General features: G+C 62.1%; 2 protein-coding genes across 2 annotated transcripts in view; both read left to right on the top strand.

Moving 5' to 3' along the window:
• Positions 1 to 11781, top strand: part of PCDHGC3 (protocadherin gamma subfamily C, 3) — a 40583-nt gene that overhangs the window by 4150 nt on the left and 24652 nt on the right. The gene's annotated exons all lie outside the window — the stretch shown is intronic.
• Positions 2559 to 8022, top strand: LOC112960878 (protocadherin gamma-C5-like). Its single transcript, XM_026055526.1, has 2 exons — positions 2559 to 5009; positions 5647 to 8022. Exons 1-2 carry the CDS (start codon positions 2559 to 2561, stop codon positions 8020 to 8022), a joined length of 4827 nt encoding a protein of 1608 aa, XP_025911311.1.

The following is an 11781-nucleotide window of genomic DNA, read 5'->3' as shown; positions in this document are numbered from 1 at the left end:
AGAAAGGCACCGGCCGGGAGAAGCCGGCTGTGCCGGCTCTGGGGCACAGATTTTCGGTCTTCGTGATGAAAGATGATTCGTGGATCGCGCCAAGCCCGCAAATGGCTCTCTTCGCCTTAAGGGGCACCTCCACAACCAGCTCCCGACACCAGTGCGACGGGGATGACACTGCCTGTCGGTCCCCAGCCTCCGTGCTGGCCCTGTGCAGGGCAGGCGGCGTGTCCAGGCCGCGATTCGGTCCCCGGCACTGCCTTGTACCAAAATCCCCCCTTCAGAGAGCGACTGCTTGATCGCTGGTACCCTGCAGGATCTCCCGTGATCCCTCGGTTCCCTTCAGCAGGCTGCGTCGGAGCCTCTTTGCAGGGCGAGCTCTCGCTCTCCGGAACGGGAATATCTCCTTCTCCCTCCCGGACACCAGGCCGCTGCACCCCCACCCCGGCTTGCCATCATCCCCGTCCCGGGCCTTGGCGGACCCGAGCAAGAGTCCGGTGCCCGCCCCAGCCCCTCAGTGACCGAGCCACCTTGGGACACTGTGACTGGATCCTCTGGACCTTGTAGTCTTCACAGGAGGCTTCTGCTGAGGCGCACCTGGTTCAAAACTGTTCCCACGGGAGTAGCGCCCCGTGTCGCTGGTGGCGATGTCTGCCCTCCCCCCTCCGGTTATCCAGCTCCGCTGTCTGGGGACCCGGTCTGGGATGGGCACTGGAGCCCTCAGGGCGGTGGGGGAAAGTCCCACCTCTACCTGGGCTCTTCCGCATCCCAGAATCGCAGTTACGGCGATAGCTTCCTGCTAGTGGCACCTTCGGGCATGAGTACGTCCAAGATCGTGTGTCAGTCTCTGGACGCAGGGGAAGCCACTCTTCCAGCGTTTTCCTGCGCTGTCCCTTTAAGAGTTCCTTCTCCCCTCCTCCGGAGCGGGCAGTAGGCGGGAGTTGGGCCCCCTTTTCGCCAATCAAAAGCTTTCTTGGTGAGTGAAGCTCAGTCTCTCTCTGATTGGCAGCAGAGAGGCCCCGCCCCATACGGGCGAGGAGGGGCGGCGGAGAGGAGGGAGGCTGACCTGAGGCCGAAGGTCCCTCGAGGGCAGCATATCTTGCTCTTCACGGTGGGCAGACGGTCCCCGACCCCAGATGCCGTCTCCATCCTCGACCAGAATGACTGTGTCCCTGGCAGGATCCCACGCTGGCAGGCGCGTGAGCCCCCAGCCTCTCTCAGCTGTTCCCCCGAGACACCTCGGGTGCCAGGGTGGTGAGGACAGGCATGGACCCCGGGAGGAGCTAGCTTCCCCACGTGCTGCACCGCCGYGGACTCCTGACCCCTCAGGGTCTTCAGGCGCTCAGGGGAGGTCATGTTGCCCTGAGCGCTCTGAGGGCAGGACTGTTCAGGGCATGACCCTGCAAGGCCTCTGCAGGGATCTGAACTGAGCTGGGGCTTGCCGCTATCTTCTAGGCCGGGGGGGGGGGGGAGAGGGCATGAGTGATTTACTGCTCTGCTACCCAGTAGAGAGGCCAAGGCCCCAACTTTTGCCTGTGGGAAGCTCTCTAGGCTGAAAAGCCGTCTCTGTGGCAGGATTTCGATACATGCTTCTGCCAGGTGAGAGGCTTGGGCCTCTGTCTCAGTCTGATGTCCTGATCTAACGTTGTGATCTAGTGATGATCTAGAGGGGTTGTTGGCTGATTCCATGTATTTGCGGCAACCTGGGCACTGTGAAGGTTTACCCGTTCCTTGTTCCGGGATAAGGAGGGGGCAACCAGCCAGATGTGTACAGTGAATAGTTGCCCTGCTGCTCTGAAGAACTCGCCGATCCCTGCCGTCCCACCTCGTGCCGCCTCCCACACCACGCAGGGCCGGTGGGGACAGCCCTGTCTCTCGATGGGGGCTGCTCTTGGCCGCAGGTAGCAGGTGGCAGAGATGCCTCGTTATAGGATGATCCTGGAGTGCGGGCATTGGCGGAACGGGCAAAGCATTAGCTGCGGGGGGGGGGAGAAGCGTCCCTGGCGCCTCGGGGCTTTAACAAGCACCTTTTCATGGGGCATGAGAAGTCCTTTGGCCCGCATTCATTACAGCTGCCCTTTGTCTGCGGGTGCGATCTGAAGCCACCACCGTGGGAGCGGGAGCACACAGGGAGGGCTTGTACCTAGACGGCTTCCAGGACGTGCAGTTTCCCTGAGAACGGGGGAACGAGCTGCTAAACCGAGCTGCCGGAGCAAGTGACTCAGAGTGGCGGAGCGCAAGTCCGGGGGTGGCGGCCCCGCTGACGCGGGTTCGAGCCCCCGCTCCCCGCAGCTCGCGGGAGCCCGCCATTGGCCGAGCGGGGCCGGAGCGCTCCGCCAATCGGGAGCTGATCTGAGGCGGGGGGATCTGCTCCCCCGGCGCCGGGCTGTGATTCAGCTCCCCTCCCCCAGCCCACCCCCTCCGCTCGGAGGCTGACAACCGGAGCCGCAGCCTGCCAAAGCCCCGGAGCTGTTTCCCGAGCCGTGGAAGAGAGACCCGGGGATTTTTAGCAGCTCCGCGCTGCCTGCTGCGCCCTGGGCCGGGACCCAGGCCAAACGCGTGCGGACATGGAGTGTGTCAGCCTCCAGCGACCCGCTTGGAAATGGCAAGTACTGAGTTTGTTTTCGCTGTGCGGCTGGGGCTGGGTCTCCGGGCAGATCCGCTACTCGGTGGTTGAGGAGTCGGAGGTGGGGACCGTGGTGGGGAACGTGGCCCAGGACCTAGGCTTGAAGGTGGAGGAGCTGTCGGGTCGCAGGCTGCGCCTGGGCTCGGAGGAGAGCCTGCGCTACTTCGCCGTGCGCCTGGACAGCGGCGCGCTGGTGGTGAGCGAGCAGCTGGACCGGGAGCGCCTGTGCGGAGCTGCTGCCAGCTGCGTGCTGTCGGTGCAGGTGGTGACAGAGAACCCTCTGGAGCTCTTCCGCCTCGAAGTGGAGATCCTGGACCTGAACGACAACTCCCCGAGCTTCCCCACCGCCCACCGCACCCTGCGCATCTCCGAGTCCGCCACCGTGGCTGCGCGCTTCCCCCTGGAGAGCGCGCAGGACCCCGACGTGGGCACCAACGCCGTGGGCTCCTACCGGCTGAGTCCCAACTCCCACTTCTCCCTGGATGTCAAGCAGCTGAAGGACGGCAAACTCTTCCCGGAGCTGGTGCTGGAGCGCGCCCTGGACCGGGAGGAGCAGCCGGAACTGCAGCTGGTGCTGACGGCCGTGGACGGGGGCAGCCCGGCCCGCTCGGGCACGGCGCAAATAACGGTCCTGGTCCTGGACAGCAACGACAACGCGCCCGCCTTCGACCGCGCCGTGTACAAGGTGAGAGTGCCGGAAAACACGCCCGCAGGGGCTCTGCTCCTCCGGCTCAACGCGTCAGACCCCGACGAGGGTCCCAACGGGGAGACGCAGTACTCCTTCGGGGTGCACACCCCCGACGCGGTCCGGAGGCTCTTCGCCCTGGATCCCCGCAGCGGTGAGGTGCGGGTGAGCGGGGCCCTGGACTTCGAGGAATCGCCTTTCTATGAGATCCACGCGCGAGCCCGCGACGGCGGCGTGCCAGAGATGGAGGGCCACTGCGTGCTCCAGGTGGAAGTGGAGGACGCCAACGACAATCCCCCAGAGGTGCTTCTCACCTCCCTGCTCAACCCGGTGCCGGAAGACACCCCACCGGAGACCGTCGTGGGGCTCTTTAACGTGCGGGACCGAGACTCGGGGGCCAACGGGGACGTGAGCTTGGAGATTTCGCCCAACGTGCCTTTCGCCATCCGATCCCTTCAGAACCACTACTCGCTGGTCACCCGGGAGAGCTTGGACCGAGAAACCACCCCGCAGTACGCGGTGGAGCTGATCGCCCGGGACGGCGGCTCCCCCGCCCTCACCACGAGGCTCGCGCTGCTCCTCAACATCTCCGATGTGAACGACAACCCGCCGCGCTTCTCCCAGCCCTCCTACGACGCCTTCCTTCCGGAGAACAGCCCGCCAGGCTCCTTGCTGTGCACCGTCTCCGCCTCGGATCCCGACGACGGGGACAATTCCCGGCTCGTTTACTCCATAGAGGGCGGCCACACGCAGGGCGCCCCCACCTCTTCCTTCGTCCACATCGACCCCGACAACGGCGACCTCTACGCCCAGCGCACCTTCGACTTCGAGCTGGTGCAGGTCCTGCCGGTCACCGTGGCCGTGCGGGACTCGGGGTCCCCCCCGCTCCGCGCCAACGTTACCGTCTACGTCTTCGTGCTGGACCAGAACGACCACCCCCCCGCCGTGCTGCACCCCGCCGGCGGCAGCGACGTCCCGGCGCCCCAGAGGGTCCCGCTGTCCGCCCCGCCGGGCTACCTGGTCACCAAGGTGACGGCGGTGGACGCGGACGCCGGGCACAACGCCTGGCTCTCGTACCGCCTGCTGCCACAGTCCACCGACCCCTCCTTGTTCCGCGTGGCGCCGTACACCGGGGAGGTGCGGACGACGCGCTCTCTCCGCGACACCGACGTGGCGGCGCAGCAGGTCCTCGTCCTGGTGCAGGACAACGGGGACCCGCCGCTCTCCACCACCGTCACCATTGCTGTGGTCCTGGAGGAGGCAGCTGCGGAGGAGAGCTACAAGCCTCGGGATTTCCTGGCTGGAGCCAAGGAGAAGCCGGATCTGACCCTCTACCTCATCATCGCGCTGGCGGCCGTGAGCACCGTGGCGCTCGCCACCTTCACCGTCCTCGCCGCCCGCTGCCTCCGGCGCAGAGGCCGCGCCGCCGGCTCGCCGTGCTGCTGCTGGCTCAGCGAGTCGCCGTCCCGGGATTTCTTCAAGCACTCCAGCCCGAAGCTCCAGCTGAGCTCCGACGGCACCCTCAAATACATGGAGGTCACCCTGCGGCCCACCGACTCCCAGACCCAGTGCTACCGCACCTGCTTCTCTCCCGGCTCCGACCGGAGCGATTTCACCTTCATGCGGCCTTGCCCGGCCCCCGGGACCCTAGCGAGGGAAACCGATGCTTTCCTCTCCGCTACCGGTACCCTGCAAGACCCCAGCCAGGTGAGAGCCTGCGAGGGCTTGTCGCTAGGGGAAGGGGACGGTGGTGCCGCGCCCCGGGGGCTCGGCGGGGCGCCGCACCGGGACTTCCCCGAGGACCGCTCCGGCACGGGGACACACAGGGGGACACGGGCGGGGGGGCGGGGGCAGCGCCGGCGGCACGCGGCGTCTCTGTTCGGCAGCGGCAGCGCCCGGGCGGGCGGCCCGGCGCGCGCGGGGCCGGCGGGGCGCGGGGCGCCGGCCGCCCCCGCCGTCGCTAGGTGAAGCGCCGCAGGTTCGCGCCGCGGCGGCGCCTCGCGCGCCACGATTGGTGCCCGTGTTGCTGTCCTGGGAAGGAGGCCGGCGATTGGAGGAGCGCGGCGGCACTCGGAGCCAATGGCGAGGAGGCTGGCGGGCCCCCCCGCCGGAGCCGCATCCACCCCAAACAATGAATGGGAGAGGGAAGCGCTGACCAGCGGCCCCGGAGCGCGGGCGGCCGCCGGCCCACAGCTCGCCCCCGCGGGGCCTCGGCGGAGGGCATCGCTCCGGAGCCGCGGCTGCCGACCTGGCAAGGATGCTGAGGGCAGGAAAGGCGGGCTGGTCCCTGGGACTGCCGCGTGTCTTTTCTTTCTGTTTGTTCTTGCACAGCTCCTCTGCCCAGATCCGGTACACCATCCCGGAGGAGCTCACCCGGGGCGCCTTCGTGGGCAATATTGCTAAGGACCTGGGCACGGATGTGGCGAAACTGGCGGCAGCTAATCTGCAGGTACTGTCCGATTCGGATTCCCAGTACTTCTCTGTCAATGTGAACACTGGGGTTATAATGGTCAGCGAGCGCATAGACCGGGAGCAGCTCTGCGGGCAGAACCCCCGCTGCTTTCTCCACTTGAAACTTGCCATCGAGAACCCAGTGGAGTTTTACCGCATCGAGGTGGAGATCCTGGATATCAATGACAACCCTCCCGAGTTCCCCAGTGCCGAGGTCTCCTTGCGCATCTATGAGCTGGCATCGCTGGGTGCCCGCTTCCCCATCCAGCCCGCCCAGGACCCCGATGTGGGCACCAACACCTTGCAGACCTACCACCTGAGTGCCAACGAGAACTTCAACCTCAACGTGAAGGCACGGACAGATGGCGGGAAGTTCCCTGAGCTGGTGCTGGAGAGGGCCCTGGACCGGGAGCTTAGAGCTGTCCACCAGCTGGTCCTGACTGCTGAGGATGGGGGGTCTCCCCCCCGCTCCAGCAAGATGCTCATCACTATTCAGGTCCTGGATGCTAACGACAATCACCCGGTCTTTGACAGACCGTCGTATGGAGCCCGCTTGGTGGAGAACTCCCCACTGGGCACCCTCGTAGTGAAGTTAAATGCCACCGATGTGGATGAAGGACCCAACGGAGACATCYGCTACTCCCTCAGCAGCCACAACTCGGCTGCCTTGCGCCAGATCTTTGCTATCGATGAGCAAACTGGGGAGATCCGCGTCCAGGGCAAGCTGGACTTTGAGGAGGCAACGGTGTATGAAATAGAAGTGGAGGCCAAGGACATGGGATCACCCACAATGGAGGAACACTGCAGTGTGGTTGTGGAAATCATTGATGTGAACGACAATGCCCCCGAGGTCATTGTCACCTCCTTCTCCAGCTCCCTGAGTGAAGACGCTCCCCCGGGCACAGTGGTGGCTGTGATACACGTCAGAGACAAGGACTCTGGGGAGCAGGGCAAGGTTCAGTGTCATGTGTCCCCAGATCTTCCCTTCCAGCTGCGTAAGGACTTTGAGCATCAATACTCGCTGCTAACCAGCACCTATCTGGACCGGGAGCGCATTGCTTTCTACAATGTCACCATCTCTGCCTCGGATCTGGGGAGTCCCCCACTCTCCCACCACACCATCTTGCCAGTTGCCCTGGCAGATGTCAATGACAACCCGCCGCAGTTTGAGCAAGCATCCTATGAAGTGCTGGTGGCAGAAAACAATCCAGTGGGCAGTGTGCTGGTTACTGTCTCTGCCGTTGACCCTGACTCGGAGCAGAACTCACGCCTCTCCTACTCCATCCTGCGAGTTGGTGGGACAGATCCAGGTCTGGATCCAGCCCGCTATCTCTCCATCCATCCCACAAGTGGACAGGTCTCAGCCAAACTCCCCTTTGACTATGAGCAAACCACTTATTTCCAGTTCCATGTGGAGGTTTCTGATGGTGGCTCTCCGGCCCTGAGGAACAGGACGCTGGTTCACGTCTTCATAGCGGACCAGAATGACAATGCTCCGCAGGTGCATTTCCCCAGGGCCGGGGAGGACTCTGCTGCCCAGTTCCGAATTCCACCCTCCACTTACCCCCCTGCTCTCATCACCAAAGTGGTGGCAATGGATGCTGACTCAGGGCGCAATGCCTGGCTCTCCTACCACCTCGTGGAAGCCACAGACCCAGGGCTCTTCAGTGTGGCCCTGCGCTCTGGGGAGATCCGGATCATGCGGGCCCTGCAGGAGAATGATGCCTCTGCGCATGAACTGCTGGTGGTGGTCCGGGACAGCGGAGAACCCCCACTCTCCACAGCCGTCACACTCGTGGTGCTGGTGGAGGAGAAGGGCCCAGAGGCCTTGCAGGGCTCTGAGGCTCAGGCCACAGACAGCGGAGGCTTACCCACAATTACACTTTATCTGATCGTTTCCCTAGTCCTCATCTCCACTGTCTCCCTGGTGGGACTGGCAGCGCTGGTTGTGCGGTATCTCCGGCGGGGCTCTGCACCCCCTGCCCGGGGCTGCTGTGTGGAGAGCGTGGACACGCTTCGCTCCCCCTCCAGCCACATGTTCGGGCACTCACGTTACCAGCCCAAGCAAGGGGACACGGTGATGGGCGTCCAGGTGATGGCCACGGCGCCCCCCGCCCCGCGCTACCGCTCCTGCTTTTCGCCAGTCTCTGACATCAGCGAATTCATGTTCGTGAAACCTTCCGTGGGTCCGGCCGGTGCAAACCTGCTGGATCCCAGCTTGTGCAGCGAGGTGAGCTCGGGAGCGTGCAGCCGCTCTCTCCCAGCCTGATTCCAGCCCGATCGCCGAAGGGGCTTGGCGCCGCCGGGATCCGGGATCCGGTCCCCGCAGACGGGTTTGGGGAGGGAGTCCCCGCCCGTCCCCGCTCTCCGGCACCTGCCCGGTGGCGGAGTGGGAGCGCAGAGGGCGGGAGGGGGTTCCCGTTGCCGGGGAGTCCCCGACGCCCTCCCGGCGCTGCGGGGGCGGAGAGGCGGCGGCTGCGGCGGGGGGGCTACGCCGTGCGTATTTTGGGGAAGGCGGTGGAGGAGGGAGAGCAGGAGGAGGAGGAGGAGAAGGAGGAGGAGGAGGAGGGGGAGGGGGCTCCCCCGCTGTTGGGAGACGTAAAACTGTCACTCGGTTCGTCCCCTCCGCTCGCCGACTTTGTGCGCCTCTGTCWGCCGGGGAGCCGCTCCGCCGGCGGGGCTGCGATCGTGTCCGCACCCCCCCGCTGCCTCCCTGCCCGCCCGGCTCCGGGCGGCTTCCTCCCGGCGCAGCCCGCTCGGACCGGCGCGGGGCGCGGGGGCTCCGGCGCGGCGCGGTGCTGCGCGGTGCTGCGCGGTGCTGCGCGGCGGAGGCTCCCGGGGCCGGGACCGGGAGCGGGAGGGAGGAGGGCGGGGAGGAGGGGGAGGCTGCTCGTAGCCGCTTCCGCCCGCCGCTCCGATCGCACACCCGGCGCGGCATGCACGGGAAACGGAGTTTGCAATGGCAGCTCCTGCTGCTGCTCGGAGCCCTCTCCTCCCTGCCGCCCCCCAGCAGCGCCCAGCTCCGCTACTCCGTGCCCGAGGACCGCGAGCCGGGCTCCTTCGTGGGCGACGTGGCCAAGGACCTGGGGGTGGAGGTGCGGAGCCTGGCCGCCCGCAACCTGCGGCTGGTGAGCGAGGATGAGCAGCGGCACTTCCAGGTGGACCTGGCGGCGGGGGTGCTGCTCCTCGACAGCAGGCTGGACCGGGAGGAGCTGTGCGGCCAGAGCCCCACGTGCTCCCTGCACCTCCAGCTCGTCATGGAGAATCCCCTCCAGCTCCACCGGGTCGAGGTGGACATCCTCGACGTGAACGACAACGCGCCGCAGTTCCCCAAGCAGGAAGTGGCTTTGGAGATCACCGAAGTAGCCAACCCCGGGACTCGGCTACCCCTGGAGGTAGCAGAAGACCCAGATATGGGCTCCAACTCCATCGCCACCTATGAGCTCAGCCCCAGTGAGCATTTTGCCCTGACTATCAACGTGAGAGGAGATGGTGTTAAAATGCCTGAGATTGTACTCGAGAAAGCACTGGATAGAGAGAAAGCGGCTGTCCATCATTTAACCCTGACAGCCCTGGATGGAGGGAATCCAGTGAAATCTGGCACTGCCAAGGTCACCATCCATGTCCTGGATGCAAATGACAACCCCCCTGTCTGCGACCCACCCATATCCAAAGTGCATCTGGAAGAGAATGTGCCAGTGGGCACTCTGGTCACCAAGCTGAATGTCACTGATTTGGATGAAGGCCCCAATGGGGAAGTGGAGTATTCTTTCAAAACAAGCAATAACGCACCTGGGAAATTCACCAAGCTGTTCACCTTAGATCCTCAGACAGGGGAGATCAGAACCAAAGCCCCACTGGACTATGAGGAATCCAGCGCTTACGAGATTGCAGTTCGAGCCAGAGACAAGGGATCGCCAGCCATGGAGGGACACTGTCACCTGCGAGTGGAATTAATCGATATCAACGATAACAGCCCAGAGATTGTGCTGACCTCTCTCTCCAGCCCAGTGCAGGAGGACGCAACCCCGGGAACTGTGATTGCCCTCATTGGTGTGAAGGACAGCGATTCTGGTGACAATGGTCAGGTCCGCTTGCAGATAGCAAAAAACCTCCCATTTAAACTTGTGTCATCTTTCAAAGAACATTTCTCACTGGTCACAGACGGTCCCCTTGATCGGGAGAAGTCCAGTGGATACAACATCACTGTAAGGGCTACAGATTCAGGGTCCCCACAGAGGGCCACGCAAAAAACAATTTTCCTCCAAATTGCTGATGTGAATGATAATGCACCAAGCTTCTCCAGCCCTTCCTACACAGCTCACATTCAAGAAAACTCCCTCCCTGGGGCCTTTGTCTTTTCAGTGTCAGCATCTGACCCTGATGAGGGAAGCAATGCCAAGCTGTCTTACTCCATCCTGGAGAACGGGATGCAAGATTTACCTATCTCAACTTATTTCCAAATAGACCAGGATAATGGCACCATCTACACCATCCAGGCTTTGGATTATGAGCAGGACAAGGTGTTCCAGGTGCCTGTGGAGGTGAAAGATGCTGGGTCTCCCACTCTGAGCAGCACTGCTGTGGTCCATGTGTTTGTCCTGGACCAGAATGACAATGCCCCAACCATTGTCTACCCATCTGTTCCCAAGGGCTCTGCCTTCCACCAAACTGTCCCAGCCATGGCAGAACCTGGCTATTTGGTCACCAAAATTGTAGCTGTGGATGCTGATAGTGGCCATAATGCCTGGCTTTCCTACCAGCTGGAGGGAACTGCTGAAACTTTGCCTTTCCATGTAGAGCACCGCTCTGGAGAGATAAGGGTCACACAGACCCTTCGGGAGTCAGAAGCTCCCTATAGGCTGGTGGTTGAAGTGAGGGACAATGGGACGCCATCCCTCTCAGCCTCTGTGGCCATAGTCATCTCTCTGGAGGAGAACAGCGTGCAGGATTTTGCCAAGTCTATGGACCTCCCCAAATCTTCTCCCAAGGATACCAACCTAACTCTTTACCTCATCATCTCCCTTGTGTCCATTTCCTTAGTGTCTTGTGTGATGTTTGCTGTCGTGGGTGCCAGGTGTCTCAAAGCTGGCTCTGGCTCCAGCTGGACCCTCATGGGCTGCTGCCGAGGGACAGGCCGCAAGCCCACCTCCCATTTCCGTGGGCAGCTGAAGCCAGATGGCTTCATCAAGTACCTGGATGTGGGAGGAGCGGGCCTGACGTCCCAGGCACAGCAGTACACATCTTGTTTCTCTCCTATGTCTGATCAAAGTGATTTCCTCTTTGTAAAACCTTTCAGCCATTCTAGTACCGTGGAAAGCATGGCTGCCTATGAGCAGGCGACCAGCACCTTAGCGAGTCCGTGTGATGGGGTAAGAGATGGGTGGTTTTTACTGTCTTGTTTGCTAAGGGCAATGATCCGTACTATCCAGGTTACTTTGCTGTTCTCTGTCTGTCCTTCAGCTAAATAAGGTGACCTCAGGGAATGTATGTTACCTTCACCTGCCCAGGAGGTGGCCGGTGAAAGTTTTGGCTCTGCATGATGGAGTGATGGCAAGGGGGTGAAAGTCACTGTAAAATGAAAGACTGTGTACTTGTAGCAGCTGGGCTAAAACTGGAGAATTTTCTTTTGGCCTTCTCGGTGCTCTTTTCTTTTTAAAGGGATTCTTAGCATGGTCAGTATGATGATTTTTTGGGTATTTAACTTCTTGATTCTGTTTAACCCTTTTATTCTGCATGTCATATGAAACTAGACACAGGAGGAAATTATCCGTAAAGCAAAGTTTATCCATGCTTATCTTGCTCTGTTTTAGAGGTGTGTTGTAGAAATTTCTCATTTCTTGACTCTGAAATGTTAACTGCTGATTGTGCCCTGGCAAGGGATCATTTTCAAACTTGGTAGTTTAAAGCAAGGGGCTTGAATTCATAGTTCATCACCAGAACTAGTGACGTTTTTCTCAGAGGTCCCAATGACCTTATGTGACCTCGAACTTGAAGAGACCTAGGCAGCAGCGTGCTTCAGAAACTT

The sequence above is a fragment of the Apteryx rowi genome, unplaced genomic scaffold (assembly GCF_003343035.1).
Source record: "Apteryx rowi isolate R43461 unplaced genomic scaffold, aptRow1 scaffold_1231, whole genome shotgun sequence".
NCBI classification, from domain to species: Eukaryota; Metazoa; Chordata; class Aves; order Apterygiformes; family Apterygidae; genus Apteryx; species Apteryx rowi.
Note: the sequence above shows the minus strand (reverse complement) of the source record. Positions and strands in the feature narration are given on the sequence as shown.